Raw genomic sequence first — 17,346 nt, 5'->3', positions numbered from 1 at the left:
CTCAGGATATTTGGGAAACTCAGGCCTCCAAGCCAGCTCCATCTCCTGCGCAAATTAAACAGTAACCAGCCAAGGTCAGGGAAAGGGCCTTGACAGAACAGGTTCCTCCCAAGGGGTGGCTCAGCCTTGACGAGGTGGGCCCACCCTCCTCCCGCCTATAAGTGCGGGCCTGGTCACCGCGACGGCCACTCGATCCCGAGCACTCACGACATGCTGGGCGTCACCGTCTTCACAGTGCTCCTGGCCTACGGTAAGCTGTGGCTTGGGGACCAGCTGCAGCCAGCGGGCTGTGAGCTTGGGCTGGCCTCCCGGGGACAAGGATGGGGCCAGGGACCCTCTGCTCTCCAGGGCTTCACAAAAGGAGCTTTGGGGTCCCACGTGGGTTCAGCTACTACTGTCCAGCTGTGTGTCAGATGAGCCACTTGCCTGCTTGGCAACTCTGCTTCCTTATCTGTAAAATAGGATTCATGTTCCTCACCCTAGGGTGAGGATGAGCCATGAGGTATGGAAAGCACCAGGGACGCAGAAGGTGCCTCATCCCGGGTTACCCCGGGGGCCATCAGGGCCTACCTTTCCCAGCATTGGCATTTCTCATTTGGGGATTCTTTGCTCCGCCCCCCATGCTGGTGACCTCCCAGATTGGGAATCCAGGAACTTGGCTCGAATGTCACTCTCTCTTGGAGGGACCTGGACAAGCCACTTCCCCTCTCTAAAGCTCACTGGGTCTTCTGGCAAGTGAGAGCACTTGATTAAGAGCCCTCTAGCTAATAACAACAGTAATAATAATAATAGCTGCTCCTGTGTACCCCATGTTTGCTATGTGTCGAGCACTGTGCTAAGCCCTTGACGTTCAGGAGCCAATTTGATCCTACAACAACCTTGAGAGGCAGGGTCTGTTAATATCCCCATTTTACAGATGAGGATCCCGAGGCTCGGTGATGCTCAATATCTTGCTATCTAAGATCACACGGCTGGTCAGTGGTAGAGCCAGAATTTGAGTCTGGGTCTTTCTCACTGCACAGCACTTGCTCTTGACTGTGCCACACAACTCCCCAGCTATGACAGTCTGGAATTCTGTAGGTTCAGTGCTCACACACCCGCACTGTGCTGTGGCCTGAGAAAGGACAGCAGGGTGAGGATGAAGCACACAGGTGCACCTGGGCACTCACACACGAGCCAGCCACTTTGGGTTTCCTGCAATGATTCAACATTCACTCTCTACCAAGTCTTTTGCTCAATTCTTTACCTGCATCATCTAATTTCGTCTCAGGACGAACTTACCAGGTTAGCGCTAGCCTCCCCATTTCACAGAAAGGCAAGTTGAGGCCCAGCAAACTCGATGGCTTCCCCAAAGTCATGCAGGAAAAGTCAAACCCATGTCTGCCCAGCCCCCAAATGTGCGCTCTTTCCACCTGCCCCTTCCCCAAAGCGATGCCAGCCCGGCTCACCTGTGCTCTTCCTCTCCTGTATCCCCAGCCTCCAGCTGCGGGGTCCCCATCTTCCAGCCCAACCTATCAGCCCGGGTGGTGGGTGGAGAGAACGCCGTTCCCCACAGCTGGCCCTGGCAGGTAAGCGCGCTGCAGCAGGTGGGGAAGGGAAGGTGGAGGGGGGTGGGGAGCAGGTCCCTGGGGGCTGACACGTGGTCCTTCCCCATCCTCCCCCAGATCTCCCTCCAGTACCTCAAGAATGGCATGTGGAGGCACACCTGTGGTGGCACCTTGATCACCCCCAATCACGTCCTCACAGCTGCCCACTGCATCAGGTGAACGGGATGCTGCCCAGACACCCCACCCTCGCCCGGGAACAGGAGCCTGATAAGCTGCTTTTCTTGAGCACACACTCCAGACACTGGGCTGAATAAGCTACTCCCATCCAGTAACTCAGCTGTTAATTTATTCATTCCACAAGTTATTTACTGTGCGCCTACTATACGCCAGGGAACACAGCAGTGAGGACACAGTCTGTGCTCTCAGGGAACTTATATTCTAGTGGAAGACAGAGTGACAGACCATTCAACAAGTAAATATATAACAAAGCAAGTGGCAATGAAGAAAAATAAAGCAGAAAGAGAATAAAAAGTATGAGGAGTTCTATTTTAAATGACGTGGCCGGGGGAAGATCTCTCTTGAAAGGGGTTGTTTGAGCAAAGACCTGAAGGAAATAAGGGAAGACGTCATTGGTCTGGGGGTAAGGTGTTCCAGGTGGAGGGAACAGCTAATGCAAAGGCCCAGAGGAGGGAGCCCACTTGGTAGGTTTGAGAAATAAAGTGGAAGCCGGTGTGGCAGAGGGAAGAGGCGGTTAGAGAGGAATGCAGGAGAGAGAATGCAGGTCAGCAGCAGTGTGGACTAGCTCATCTTCACAGCAGCCCTGGCAGGTGAGTTCCAAGATTATCTCCGCCGTACAGGTGAGAGAACTGAAGCCGAGCCTACCCACCGAGCAGTCGAAGTGGACTTGACTCCAAGACCAGGGTCCTTACCCCGTGCCCTGGGAAGGGTCAATGGGATGAACACTCCCTTCCCCCAAACAAGTCCCACGGTGGCCCCAAAGCTGGGTCACTAAAGACCCAACTGCCCCCTCTACCCCACCGGCCAATGGGGACAGGAGGCCACCCTGACCCGGTCCCCTTGCTCTGTCCAGCAATACCCTGACTTACCGCGTGGCCCTGGGGAAGAACAACCTGGAGGTGGAGAATGAGGAAGGCTCCCTGTTCGTGGGTGTGGACACCATCTTTGTCCACGAGAAGTGGAACTCCTTCCTAATTCGGTGAGTGCCCAGCTGGCCGTCTCACAGCCCCCTGGGAGCAGCTCAGAAGGAGGAGGCATCCCTCAGATGCAGCCGGAGCCTGTCCCTGGACCCCATCCTTAGCCTGAACAGCCAACAGATGATGACTTCACGCAAAATGGCAAAATGCTAAGTGGAGATGGACGCCCCCTCAATACCCATCACTGGCCAAGGGTCTCTGGAAAGTACACAGGGAATAAGGACCCTGAGGCTCCCGCAGTATATTACCTGAAGTCTCTCAGCCAGAGGATGAGCCAGCACTCACCTTTACTGATGCCTACTGCATGCCGGCATTGTAATAAGCAGCTTACATGCCATCTCTTATTTAATCCTCACAACAGCCCTAGACAAGGAACCGAGGATCAGAGAGGTTAAGGAATGTGTCCCAGGTCACACAGCCCAGTACATGGCAGAACTAGAAATCAAACCAGGCTCTCTCTAGGGTTGTCCATTTTCATTCTGGCAACACGAAAACATTAAAAATTGCATCCGCAAGTGTTTTTATCGTTATAATTTGCTTGGCTGAATTTCAGTTGATACATAACCTTGCAGTGGTTCAGAATGCTTCTGCTCTTGTCTCCCCTCTGTTAAGCCTTTCAAGATGTGAAGACACAAGGTGGCGCGGGGGCGGGGGGAGAATCTACACCTACAGGAGCGGGTGATGGGGTTAGAAGGCAGATCATTGGTCCTCCGGCATCTCTGTCTGCCAGTAAGAAGCTGGAGGTCCAGGAAGTTTATGGAGGACCCCTGCTCACCCTTGGCCCGACTCCCAACTCACAGCCTGGGCCTCTTAGCATTGGCTTGGGGGACCAGGCCCTCCTGCCATTCACCACCTTCACTTTGGATTCCAGCAATGACATTGCCCTTATCAAACTGGCGGAGACCGTGGAACTGAGTGACACCATCCAGCTAGCCTGCCTGCCAGAGGAGGGTTCCTTGCTGCCTCAGGGCTACCCCTGCTACGTCACTGGCTGGGGCCGTCTCTGGAGTGAGTAGAGCCCCTGGCCACCCCACCCACATTTGCCCACCGCTTTCCTTTTTGCCTTAACATCTCCACATCTTTGTAAATTTTGTAATAATGGTTAATGTTTATTAAGCATATACCATGTGGCAGACACTCTAATAAGTGCATATAAAGGGTGTTATAAGGATCAAATGGACTAGAATTTGTCAAGGGCTTAGAACAGGGCTAGGCACATACTAAGTGCCATGTAAGTGACTATTAAATAAATGAAACTAACCATTTTGGGGTGGGGGATTAGATCTCATGATCTTATGTTATACCACATGCCCAAGTAAATTCCAACTGAATTAAAAGGTTAAATGCAAATAAATGAAACTACAGAATACTTAGATGAAAATGCAGATCCTCTAAAATTTGGAAAGTTTGGGGGTGAGAAAGACCTTTCAATGTGTGACACCAAAGGCAGAGAACTACAGGGAAACCATTGGCAATTAAAACCCCAGAACCCAAGTTAAAGATAACTCAGTGGTTATTTCTTAAGGGTTTTCTATGGGTTGGTTCTGCCTTCCCTGCCCTTAGAGGGGTCCCTAACCCAAACAGTTCAGGACCATTGGCTCAGAGTCTCGCCTCTCAATTAAGGGCCTGTGTGTGGGTCCCTCAAAGTCTATTCAGAACTCACCCGGTCCTGTCCCAGCCCCATCCAGCCCTCTGTTCCCTGAAGGCCTGGGCCTGGGCTGGGGCTGAGGCTGCCTGGGCTGACTGCCCGGTCACCACCCATTCTCTCTCCAGCCAACGGCCCCATCGCTGACGATCTGCAGCAGGGCCTGCAGCCCGTGGTGGATCACGCCACATGCTCCCAGAAAGACTGGTGGGGCAACAAGGTGAAGAACACCATGGTCTGCGCTGGGGGTGATGGCGTCATCTCAGCCTGCAATGTGAGTGTCGAGGCGCTGCCCCACATCCCTACCGCAGGTGGCCAGATGGAAGGGGGCAGTGAGGAGGGCAAAGGAGTGAGAAGTGGGGAGACGCCACACCCTCTCCCTGGGGGGAGACTGAGCCCCGGCTGGGCCTAAGAGGCTTAGGAGAAACTTGTCACTGTCCCCCTTCCCTTCCCCCACCAGCACTGTGGCCAGAGCATGAAAGTTGAATGTGAGTCTGAGTCCGAGTCCCAGACCCCCCCCACTTCATAGCTGTGTAACCTTGGGCAGGCTGTTTGATTTATCTGAACCTCAGTTTTCCTATGCATAAAATGGGAGTGGTAGTAAGCACAGGGCTGCTATGAGGACTAAGTGAGTGTAACACAGGTAGAAGAGACTTTGGTGAAGTCCGGGCACACGTTCCTTCATACCTTCAGCTCCCTCGGTCCTGGGAGACAGAAGACTCAGGGAGTCTGACACAGAACGAAGAAACATCTAGGACAATCAGGGACTGTCCCGTTTTCAAACACACGAGCCTCTCCCCACTTCCATTTTCTTCCCTTTCCCGGGTCTCCTACACGGCTCCCAGCATCCTCATCCCTCTGGGCAGTTCAGTCTTAGGCATGGTGACCTGAACAGCTAGGGAAACCAAGGCACAGAGAGGGTTCTTAACATCTCAAGATCACACAGCAAACCAAGACCTAGTCTGACATCCCAGGGACCCCCAGAATAAGGCGAAGTTACCCACAAACCACATTTTCTCTGTCTCCCTCACTATGGACACGCTGAGGCCAAAACAGGGGCTACCAAGGCTGAGAGGCCAACCCATATGCCCCGCCCTGACCCTCACCTGCTTCCCGAGCCTCCCTCTGACACCGGCCCCGTCTGGTACAGGGGGACTCGGGCGGCCCACTAAACTGCCAGGCCAAGAACGGCTCTTGGGAGGTGCGGGGCATTGTCAGCTTCGGCTCCGGGCTGGGCTGCAACACCCCCAAGAAGCCCACGGTCTTCACCCGCGTGTCCGCCTACAACAACTGGATCAACGAGGTGGGTGCGCCTCCCCAGCCCCCTCCTCTCCACCCGCCCCTCACCCTCCCTCGCCCTTCCTTCGGTTACTCCCCTACTCACTCTTTCACTCACTCCATTTACTCACTCCTTCAAGAAGTTCTGATCGAGTGCTTATTGCATGCAGCCTTGAGTCAGGGGCAGTGAAGGAAACGGCCATTCACTTCCCCACCCTTCCATCCATTGGCTTCAGCAAATATTTCTGTCGCAAGCCCAGGCTCCCCACCAGTGCCCCCAAATGTGAAGCGTGGCCCCAGCACAGGAGAGGGGGCAGCATGGATGGTCATCTATATTTTGAGGGTGGGGGGACAGAGAGTCACCCTGGGCTGGGGGCTTCCACCCTGGGAGCAGGAGGTATCCTGAGCTCACCTGCACAGTGGTCGCAAGTGCCCGAGAGGGCCAGACCCTTCAGACAGAGGCAAGCCTGGCTCGTCAAGGCCTGGGGCTGCCGGCCATGTTCCTACCCTCCCGGCAGAGCCTCACACCCCCCAGAGTCCCTCACTCTGTTCTCTGCTTCTCCAGAAATTACAGCTGTGATTCATCCCTGGGAGCCAAGGCCGCAAATCCTGGCAACCACAATAAACCTCCTTCCCCGTCAAGCGACCCGCGTTCTTGATTTGCACGTCCCCTGTGGGTTCCCGGGCTCTCTAGGGGCTGCCCGTTTCCATACCAGGGGTGCAAAGAGAGACCTCCCTCAGCCAGGCTGGTTAGGCCTTGGAGGGAGCTGCTGGGGATGCTGGTGGAGGGGGCACCCCCAGGAAGCCACCTGGTGCCTGAGGAAATACGAGTTAAGGACACACCAGACACCTGCCCCATCCCCGCATATCTCATAAGCCGTGAACCACCGGGCCCTGATCAGACTGCAATGGCTTCCACACATAGTCACAGCAGGTCAGAGGTGGGAAAGCTTGCACTGCACTAGACAAGCAGGGAAGCTCAGGCCCAGAAAAGGAAAGAGCTGGGCCAGATCACAGGAGCAGACGGCCAGTGATGCACAGGCAAGAGGCTCATGGCAGGGCCCTCTGGTCCTGAGGCCAACTGGAGGGCAAGGGGGTCCAGAAAAGAGAGGGACCCAGTGTCCAGTGAGGTACATCCAAGCGGGACCCCCAACCCCTGACCATAGGGTCTCTGGTCCAGGGCGCTCCTGAGGATGCGCTGCTCTATGGAGGGAGGTACCCCCAACCCGGCCTCTGAAGTCCTCCTAGGAAAGCCATCAACTATGGCTGCCTCTGGTTGGTCCATGAGTTGTCCAGTTTCCCCATCAGACTTTGGTTCCTGGAGATGGGGACCATGGCCTCCCACGATGTCCAGCTCATTCTCAAAAAGTACTTTATTTTCTCAACCAGCAATGGGGCCTACAAGGAGCCCAGCACCCGCTTAGCCATAGGAATCCAGGGATGGTCCAGACAAGATCCCTGCTCTGCAGGAGACAGACTCATAAACAGATCACTGAGTTCCCTGGTGTAAGTGTGAAGGTAGGAATACAGTCCAGGAGCATAGCAAAGGGACACTTAAACCAGTGGGAGTTGGCAGGAAGAGTCCAGGACGGCTTCCTAGAGGTGGTGATGCCCAGTGTAATGTATTCTTTACATTTGAATAGAAGGTAGCAAAATACAGAAGATGCTGCTGGTTGCTTGACCCAAACTTCATTCCCAGCCTCCTCCTTTTGTAGTTGTCTCTATACTGGAGGCTAAAAATGCTAAATCCTTGCTGTCCCCAGGTCCCTTGCAGTTATAATATCAAAGTAATAGCTAACACTTACTGAACACTTACTCTGTGCAAGGCACCGTTCTACAGGTTTCACATGTATTACCTCACTTAATCTCCAAAACAATCCTAAGACATAGGTTATTAACATCATCCCCATTTCACAGATGAGAAAACTGAGGCTAGAGATGGTTAGTGACTTCCCAAGGTGATTTACCTGGGAGGTGATGGAGCTGGGATCCAGACTTTGTTAATGTGGCCCCAGAGCCCATGCTCTTGACCACCATGCTCTACTGCCCTGTGATGAATATGACTATGGATATGATGCCTGGAACTAAGGCAGCCGTCTTGTGGCGAAAAGAATTACAGAGACGTGAGCTCAGCCATCATCGAGCTGCAGATCTGATGCCAGCAACCGTTCTCTGAATGTTTAGTTATGTAAAAAATAAATAAACCTGCATTTGTTTTAACCACTGTAGTCCAGTTTTCAGTTACTTGCAGCTCAGCACAGTCCTAACTGATACCCTCGGGGATAACATAAGGGGTCACTTTCCTGACTGAAGGAAGGCCATAAGCAAAGTCATGGTAACTGCTTGGAAGAATCTCCAAGCAGAAGGTGTTGCTAGAGCATAAAACACAGGGCAGGGATTGGGTGACCAGTGGTCCTGACACTGAGCAGTTTTCTAGGAAGTGCTACTTTCAGTGCTGTCCCAGGCAAACTGGGATGGTCAGTCACCCTAACAGGGAGGGGCAAGAGATGTGGCTAGAGAGTGAGAAAGGCCCTTGCTGGAAGGACTTGTAGCCATGGTAGAGGGTTGTTGGGACTTTATTCTGAGGGCATTAGGGAGCCATAGAGTGGTTTTAGATAGAGAAGCGATCTCTGTGGTCAGATGTACACACTAAAGCATTCATCTGACAGCTATATGGAGGGTGATTTGGAGCAGGCAAGAATGGAGGCAGGGAGGCCAGTTAGGAGGCTGCTGCAATGTTCTAGGCCAGAATTAATGGGGCCCCAACCATCAAGCTGCAGATGGAAATGAGAGATAGGTTCAGTAATTCAGTAATAATTCAGTAATTATTTAAGAGGCATATGTGTAGTGTTGGACAGCAGCATCCCCCCACCAGTGCCAAATCTATATAACTTTTGGGAATGTGACTGGATTATCAAAGCTACTTTTTATTAGCTAATAAATGGTAAAAACATAAGCCACAGTTCTGTCTGTTCAACAATAGTGTAAAATTCTCAGATTCAGGGACAAGATCCACTGTTATATACAAGGGTCAATGCCTATCTGTGGTAGACAAAATAATAGCCCTCCAAAGATGTCCATGCCATAGATCCCAGAACATATGAATGCATTACCTTATGTGGCAAAAGGGATTTTGCAGGTGTGTTTAATTTAAGGACCCTGGGATGGGGTGATTAGCCTGGATTATCCAGGCGGGCTGAGTGGAATCACAAGAGTCCTTTCTTTTTTTTTTTTTACATCTTTATTGGAGTATAATTTCCTTACAGTGGTGTGTTGGTTTCTGCTTTATAACAAAGTGAATCAGTTATACATATACATATGTTCCCATATCTCTTCCCTCTTGCATCTCCCGCCCTACCACCCCTCCAGGCGGTCACAAAGCACCGAGCTGATCTCACTGTGCTATGCGGCTGCTTCCCACTAGCTATCTATTTTACGTTTGGTAGTGTATATATGTCCATGCCACTCTCTCACTTCGTCCCATCTTACCCTTCCCACTCCCCATGTCCTCAAGTCCATTCTCTAGTAGGTCTGTGTCTTTATTCCTGTCTTACCCCAAGGTTCTTCAAGATATTTTTTTTTCTTAAGTTCCATATATATGTGTTAGCATACGGTATTTGTCTCTCTCTTTCTGACTTACTTCACTCTGTATGACAGACTCTAGGTCTATCCACCTCATTACAAATAGCTCAATTTCGTTTCTTTTTATGGCTGAGTAATTAGATCACTCCCTAAAACCATATACAAAAATAAGCTCAAAATGGATTAAAGACCTAAATGTAAGGCCAGAAACTATCAAACTCTTAGAGGAAAACATAGGCAGAACACTCTATGACATAAATCACAGCAAGATCCTTTTTGACCCACCTCCTAGAGAAATGGAAATAAAAACAAAAATAAACAAATGGGACCTAATGAAACTTCAAAGCTTTTGCACAGCAAAGGAAACCATAAACAAGACCAAAAGACAACCCTCAGAATGGGAGAAAATATTGGCAAATGAAGCAACTGACAAAGGATTAATCTCCAAAATTTACAAGCAGCTCATGCAGCTCAATAACAAAAAAACAAACAAGCCAATCCAAAAATGGGCAAAAGACCTAAATAGACATTTCTCCAAAGAAGATATACAGACTGCCAACAAACACATGAAAGAATGCTCAACATCATTAATCATTAAAGAAATGCAAATCAAAACTACAATGAGATATCATCTCACACCAGTCAGAATGGCCATCATCAAAAAATCTAGAAACAATAAATGCTGGAGAGGGTGTGGAGAAAAGGGAACCCTCTTGCACTGCTGGTGGGAATGTGAATTGGTACAGCCACTATGGAGAACAGTATGGAGGTTCCTTAAGAAACTACAAATAGAGCTACCATATGACCCAGCAACCCCACTACTGGGCATATACCCTGAGAAAACCATAATTCAAAAAGAGTCATGTACCAAAATGTTCATTGCAGCTCTATTTACAATAGCCAGGAGATGGAAGCAACCTAAGTGTCCATCATCGGATGAATGGATAAAGAAGATGTGGCACATATATACAATGGAATATTACTCAGCCATAAAAAGAAACAAGAGTCCTTTTAAGAGGGATTAGTCACAAGGAGATATGAGGACAGAAGCAGGGGGTCAGAGTCAGAGGGAGATCTGAAGATGCGATGCTGCTGACTTTGTAGATGGAGGGAGGGGCCACAAGCCAAGGAATGCAGGCAGCCTCTAGATGCTGGAAAAGGCAAGGGAAGGGATTCTCCCCTAGAGTCTCCAGAAGAAACCAGCCCTGCTTTAGCCCAGTGACACCGATTGTGGACTTGTGACCTCCAGAGCTGTAAAAAAGTACACTTTTATGTTTTCAGCACCTTATTTGTGGTAATTTGTTAAAGCAGCAATAGGAGATAAATACACCATCACTCCTCCCTTCCAGCAAAATCTAAAGTACTAGGTAGGGAGTGTAAGAGGGTGGCAAAGGAAGGGTCAGGAAGGACTCCCTGGGATATGGCTGGGATGAGAGCAAGGATCTGAAGACTTTGTCCAAGAGGTCACAAACCAGCGGTTGGGAGCCAGGGAGAGTGGGCACTTAGGCAGTGACCCTCCACCTCCACCTTCTGCCTTGGCAGGAGTTCCCCTGGCCTGGGGGCATGAGAGCCCTCATGCCAGTGACCCACTAGAGTGCCATTGTGTGTCTAATGCAGGCACCATGGCTAGTGTGTACTGAGCACTTGGTAATCTGTGTGCCAGGTACCATCCAAGGGCTTTATATACTCAATCTCATTTAATAATCCTGGCAACCCTGATTATCATCCCCCCTTGCAGATGAGGAACCTGAGACTCAGAGGGGTTTAAAAACTCACCCAAGGGGCTTTCCTGGTGGCGCAGTGGTTGAGAGTCCGCCTGCCGATGCAGGGGACACGGGTTCGTGCCCCGGTCTGGGAAGATCCCATGTGCCGCGGAGCGGCTGGTCCCGTGAACCATGGCCACTGAGCCTGTGCTCCGCAACGGGAGAAGCCACAACAGTGAGAGGCCCACGTACCGCAAAAATAAAAAACTCACCCAATAGCAATTTGATACCTATCTCTGAGTTCTTTTACAGGAACTAAGGCCCCCACCCAGGTGGAGGATGTTAACTTCAGGCTGAGCCCAAGCACGTGGTCAGAGCCAGAAGGCTCATGATGGAGATTCCTGGAACACCACCCTGTCACCTGACCACCAACCAATCAGAGTAAGGTTACACACCTTGGAGCCCTCCCCGCAAATTTTGCCTATAAAAACTCTTCCCAAAAACCTTTGGAGAGTTCAGGCTTTTTGAGCATGAGCTGCCCATTCTCCTTGCTTGGCCCTGCAATAAACCCTTCTCTGCTCAAAAACAAAACAAAACAAAAAGAAACCCTCACCCATGATTGCACAGCTAGTAATGGGGCACCAGGACTTAAACCCAGGTAGTCTGACTCCAGAGCCTGTGTGACTAACAACCATGTTATTCTGCCATTAATCCCGAAATCTCAAGGCCCCCCTCACACACTGATTCCTCTAGTGGCCCTGCCAGGAAAGGGTGGAGGCTGTACGTGAGCTGACAAGCTTGAGCGAAGCTGGCAATGAGCCCACGTAGACAGAAACCTAAGAGGAGAATTGTTGCTCAAAGACGTTCACAAAGGCTTTTACCCACTGTATCAGCTACTTCCAGCATAATTAATAATGTTGAGCAAAATCCAGCCACAAATGCTCAGTGGAATCCAATGAAAAGTATTTATTGCTCACACACCTGGGGTCAGTTGGGATCAGTTAGGTGACCCTGCTGATTTTGGCCGGAATCACTCATATGTCTAGGGGTCAAGCCTGGGTCTGGCTGGGACAGCTCAGCTCCACAGGGCTCTCATCCTCCTCCCAGGAGGCCACCACAAAGTTACATAACAAAAGGCGTGAATACAGGGAGGGGTGAAGGATCAGAGCCATCCTGGCAGTCTCCCACACCCCCCGTTATCTTGGACACAAATTAATAGCATAAACTATTAATTTTATGCTATTAATGGCAGGGCAGAAGGGAAGGCGGTCACTATGCTGGAGCTCTGAACTCTGCCACTGATAGGCACTGACAGCAGCTGAGTCACTTAACCTCTCAGAGCCTCAGTTTTCTCATCTGTAAAATAGGCACCTCCCCTCCATTCCCTCCCTCCTTCCCTTTGGGAGCCAACAAAATAACAGAGGCTTGTGATTAGAGGCATCATTACTACTACTGACCTCACACCTGGACCCCTATTAGGAAATCCTCCCTCTCCCTTTTATTCCTAAGGAGAGGGAGCTTCATTCCCAGCAGGCCGTGGGGGTCAGTCCTCTGAAGCTCACTCTCATCAGGTGTGGGAGCATCTATCTGCAAAGCTTCACAAGGTGATGGGCTGGGGAGCAGGTAATGACAGAGAATAAACACAGAGCATCTTCCCAAAGCACTGATTTCCTATGAAGATTGTGTGGGAAGAAAAAACTGCACATTAAAATAAACCCAGCTGTGCTATGAAATAAGCTGCAAAATTCAGATCAAGCTTTCAAGTTGAAGAATGAGACTCCGGAGACATTTTGCTCTTGTGGTAACTGCTACATGCTAGACCCCACATCATTAATCTACTGAAAACTGGAGCCTGCAAACCAAATCTATTTTGTAAATAAAGCTTTACTGGAAAACAGCTATGCCTATCGGGCTACTTTTGCACTGTAACAGCAAGGTTGAGTAGTTGCAACAGAGACCATATGGCCCACAATCCTAAAATATTTATTATCTGGTCCTTTACAGAAACAGTTTGCCAACCCCGATCTCCTAGGATTCTTTGATGGAAAAGTTTGAAAAATTCTGTGCTATTCTGATAGCTGAGGCCTACAGGTCTAAGGCTTGAAGAGTGAACATTTTATTGCACATTTATGATTCTCAGTGTTTTAAGTGAATAAACCATTGCTTAACTCTAACAACAATCCTAAGAGATAGATGGGATTGTTACTGTTGCATTTGGTAGGTGAAGAAATTGAGTTAAAGAGATGAAACTTGTCCTAGCCCAGGTCATCTCAAATTTTAACGTGCAGAAGAATCACCTCGGTATCTTGTTAAACTGCAGATGCTGAATCAGTAGGCCTGGGTGGGAGAGTCTGCATTTCTTTTATATTTATATATACACACACATATATATATATTTGACTGCCCTGGGTCTTAGTTGCAGCATACGGGATCTTCGTTGCGGCATGCGGGTTCTTAGTTGTGGCATGTGGGATCTAGTCCCCTGACCAGGGATGGAACCCAGGCCCACTGGGAGCACAGAGTCTTAACAACTGGACCACCAGGGAAGTCCTGAGTCTGCATTTCTTTTTTTTTTTTTTTAAGATTTTTTTTTGATGTGGACCATTTTTAAAGTCTTTATTGAATTTGTTACAATACTGCTTCTGTTTTATGTTTTTTGGTCGCAAGTCATGTGGGATCTTAGCTCCCCAACCAGGGATCAAACCCACAGCCCCTGCATTGGAAGGCGAAGTCTTAGCCACTGGACCTCCAGGGAAGTCCCCCCGAGTCTCCATTTCTAACCAGATCCTAAACTAGGCTGATCCAGACCACTCTGTGAGTAGCGAAGATCCAGACCAGAGACACTACCGGGAGGCACAGGGGTGCAAACCCAAGCCTCTAACCACTGAGCATATGGCGTCTCAGAGGAACTCTTATGAATAAGTCATAAGCCCCGTGAGAAATTCACATCTGCATCTCCCTGGCCCCGCTGAGACCTCAAAGACCCAGCCGAGGTTAGAACTTTACAGATTGCCTTGTTGTCCCACAACAGATCAATGGGGGAGTGAGCCCCAGAGGGGGAAGTGGACTGTAAAACCCACTCTCTCTCCCAGCCTCCATTCCCCCTCCAGGAGCCTCCATTGTTATTTGGTGCTGTCCCTCCCCCGCACCTCCATCAGGAGCCTGGAGCCCAGACCTAGAGGTGGGACTTGTGCTCCAGGCCTGGCCAATCCACCCCAGCAGCCCCTCCTCCACCACAACAATTGGTTCAGGGATGGGCATGTGACCTGAGGCGGATCCAATCAGAGAGAGTTGCAGGGCTTCTGCGGGAACTACCGGGAAGCTCTCACTCATCCCCTGATGTGTTTCAGGATGAGGGATGAGAGGCTGGAACAGCAAAACGGGGGAAAGAGGAAGAGGGGATGGTTTTGCTCTCCAGGGTACATTCGGCGATGTGTAGAGATATTTCACAACTTAAGGGAGGAGGGAAGGGACTACTGGCATCTAGTGGGCGGGGACCGGGATTGCTGCTAAATACCCTACAGTGCACAGGAGGGCCCTCATAGCAAAGAACCATCACCCAAAAGGTCAATAGTGCCATGGTTGAGAAACCCTGGGTCCGAGATTCTGTAGCCCTCTTGTCCCCATAGGACAACCTGGAGCTTCTATGGGGCCACTTAATGGAGCCTGAGAGTGGATTCTCACAGTGGGAAGCAGAGCCAGAAGATGGAGAGAAGCCGAGTCCTAGGGGCATCGCCAGAGCCCTGGATCCAGCTGTGCCTGAAGTGAGCCTTGCTCCTGGACTTTTCCATCTTGTGTCCCAATGAATGACTCTTTGGCTTAAGCCTGTTGGATGAAGTTTTCTGTCACTTTCAAACGCTCCCAGCAATGTGGTGAAATAGGCCAGGCATCCGTTCCTCTCACTGTTTCATTCATGGGCAGCCCCAGGCCAGAGGACCTGTGTGATCACACGGCAAGCCCATGGCATGCACAAAACTGGTATTTGTCCAGTGACCTCATACAGGGAAAATCTTATTTTTATAGTAAAACAAACGCAGATACGTGGAACAGAATGGCATAGTCACATTAATTCAAGATAAAATAGGAAACTTCAGAAATAGTTTGTTGTTGTAGTGACTGCTACAGATTATAAACAAGAGCCCAAACTGTTAAAGGAGTTAGGGAATTCAGTTGGGACTAGAACCCAGATATTCTGACGTCTAGTGCAACGGGATTCTGTACCGCAGCCTCCTTCACCTTCCTCATCATCCTTGGGGGATTACAAAATTTTCTCACCCATACAATGATCCTGCAATCAGGCCTGGATTGTTACTTAAGAAACTTGGGCCCAGGAGAGAAGTGACTTGTCCCTCCAAGCTAGAATGCTCAGATCTGACTCAGTGAGGGCTTGAACTCAGATCTTAACAGATGGAGTCCACTTTCTGCTCTGTTTTTCTAGCTGGGCAAAAGATAGAATCTGTGGTCACAGAGCAGGACTGTCTCGCCAGAGCCTGGCCTGCCTGGCACCGTGCTCAGACCACAAGCAATAAGAGTGAAGGTTTAAGGCAGAGCGAGAACATCCATCAGGAACCCTCGCTCATTTTCTCCACCCTTCCCCTGCCCCCCGCCAAAAACAAGGGGCTTATTGCAGTGCTAGGAGGACATTCGGAAGGCCACCTTCAGCGGCATCAAGTAAAGGCGCTTGGAAGTCAGACCAACCTATGTTAGAATCCCCATTCTGCCGCTTAGAAGCTGTGTGATCTTGGGCAAGTCACTTTACCTCTCTGAACCTCAGCTTCCTCCCTTGAAATATGGGACCCTTGTGCAAGGTGTTGTAAGGCTTAGATTAGGTAAGACATGTGAGTGCATCTGATGTATATGTTTGGTGAGTGTCAGCCTCCCTTTCTAAGTAGATCCTGCTCTGACCCCACTTGGCAGATGAAGTTACTGGAGAATTACACACTGTTGTCGTCTTAGGAGGAGACGGTAGATACAGCCCTCCTCGGCCAGCACTGCCTCCTCCCTGTTGCTGGGGCTGCCAAACCCTACCTGTGTGGGTCTGTTTTGTGCTTCTCCTAGGTAAGCCCGTTCACGTTTTTCAAATCCTCACCACATTGCTGCAAAACAGACTAGGCACACGTTTCTCTGCCTGGTTCACAGAAGGGCAGGCCCCAGGCCTAGAGACTTCCATGGCTTGTCCAGGCTCACACAGCAAGCCATAGCATGGCCTAGAGCAGGCGTCCTCAACCTCGGCACCATTGACGTTCAGGGTGGGATAATTCCTTGTTGTGACGGGCTGCCGGGGGTCTTATAGGATGTGTAACAGCATCTCTAGACTCTCCCCACTACATACCAGTAATACCCCATCCCCAGCCAAAAATGTCTCTGGACATTGCCAAATGTCCCCTTGGTAGGCAATACCAGCTCCATTGAGAACCACTGGCCTAGAATGCTGTTTGCTCAGCACACCAACCTAATCTTTTCTATGAAAACACAACTCCAAGGACCAACAACAATATTTTTCTTCTTCCCCTAACACATGACATAATCTCTTAAAAGCAGATAGAACCCATATTTCAATATCCGCCTTTGGCATTTTTTCAAAGTAGTGCCAGGGTGACAGGTGGGGGAAATGGAAAAAAATATTTGGACACAGGCCATTTTTCCACTGGGCTTGGAAAAAATCCCCATCTTGCATATTCCTAGTGTATCTCTGGCCGATAAGTTCACTCATAAAACCAGGGCCTTAGCCAGGGCCACACATATCGGACTCCTGCAGACACACCATGATCAGGGCCCTACTGCTGTCTACATTGGTGGCTGGAGGTAAGTCCTGTCACCCAGAGGCACTTTTTCAGTCTCCTGGTGGGGCTGGGGATGGGACCTCCCTGAACCCACTGGACTCAGTCCTGTGGTTATAAGAAAGCTGGAGTGAATTTCCAAATAAGTGGAGCGAAGGGCAGGACTCTACAACCTGTGGAGATCCTTCCAGAACAGGGGTTCTCTATTTGGGATTTGGGAATTCAGCAAGTGTAGGTTACATCGTTTGGGTCATTGCTTCCTAGGCTCACAACCCTTTCTCTTTTTACAGCTCTCAGCTGTGGGCTCCCCACTTACCTGCCCAACCTGCCCAGGGTGGTTGGAGGTGAAGATGTGAGAGCCAACGGCTGTCCCTGGCAGGGGAGTCCCCCCACCCCTCCACTTCTGCCCCCCTGCCCTTACCTACCTCACATCACCCCTTTGCCCTCCACCACGGGGTCTACTGCACTGGCAAAGATGAGGATTGTTCAGGACTCAGAGGGCAGGATGGGAAAATTCGCCAATAAAAAATACGTTTCTGGGGGCTTCCCTGGTGGCGCAGTGGTTGAGAGTCCGCCTGCCGATGCAGGGGACACGGG

General features: G+C 50.3%; 2 protein-coding genes across 2 annotated transcripts in view; both read left to right on the top strand.

The window, feature by feature from the left end:
* Positions 1 to 193: 193 nt before the first annotated feature.
* CTRC (chymotrypsin C) lies at positions 194 to 6,326 on the top strand. Its single transcript, XM_007459294.1, has 8 exons — positions 194 to 250; positions 1,477 to 1,568; positions 1,665 to 1,762; positions 2,638 to 2,763; positions 3,633 to 3,769; positions 4,535 to 4,680; positions 5,557 to 5,709; positions 6,250 to 6,326. Exons 1-8 carry the CDS (start codon positions 211 to 213, stop codon positions 6,262 to 6,264), a joined length of 807 nt encoding a protein of 268 aa, XP_007459356.1. The 5' UTR covers positions 194 to 210; the 3' UTR covers positions 6,265 to 6,326.
* Positions 6,327 to 16,734: 10,408 nt separating this feature from the next.
* Positions 16,735 to 17,346, top strand: part of LOC103078282 (chymotrypsin like elastase 2A) — an 11,031-nt gene continuing 10,419 nt past the window's right edge. The window contains exons 1-2 of the mRNA XM_007459327.1: positions 16,735 to 16,774; positions 17,040 to 17,125. Coding sequence (XP_007459389.1) covers positions 16,735 to 16,774; positions 17,040 to 17,125 — 126 coding nt within the window. The remainder of the gene's footprint in view (positions 16,775 to 17,039; positions 17,126 to 17,346) is intronic.

Source organism: Lipotes vexillifer, unplaced genomic scaffold, assembly GCF_000442215.2.
Source record: "Lipotes vexillifer unplaced genomic scaffold, Lipotes_vexillifer_v1.1 scaffold496, whole genome shotgun sequence".
Classification (NCBI taxonomy): domain Eukaryota; kingdom Metazoa; phylum Chordata; class Mammalia; order Artiodactyla; family Lipotidae; genus Lipotes; species Lipotes vexillifer.
Note: the sequence above shows the minus strand (reverse complement) of the source record. Positions and strands in the feature narration are given on the sequence as shown.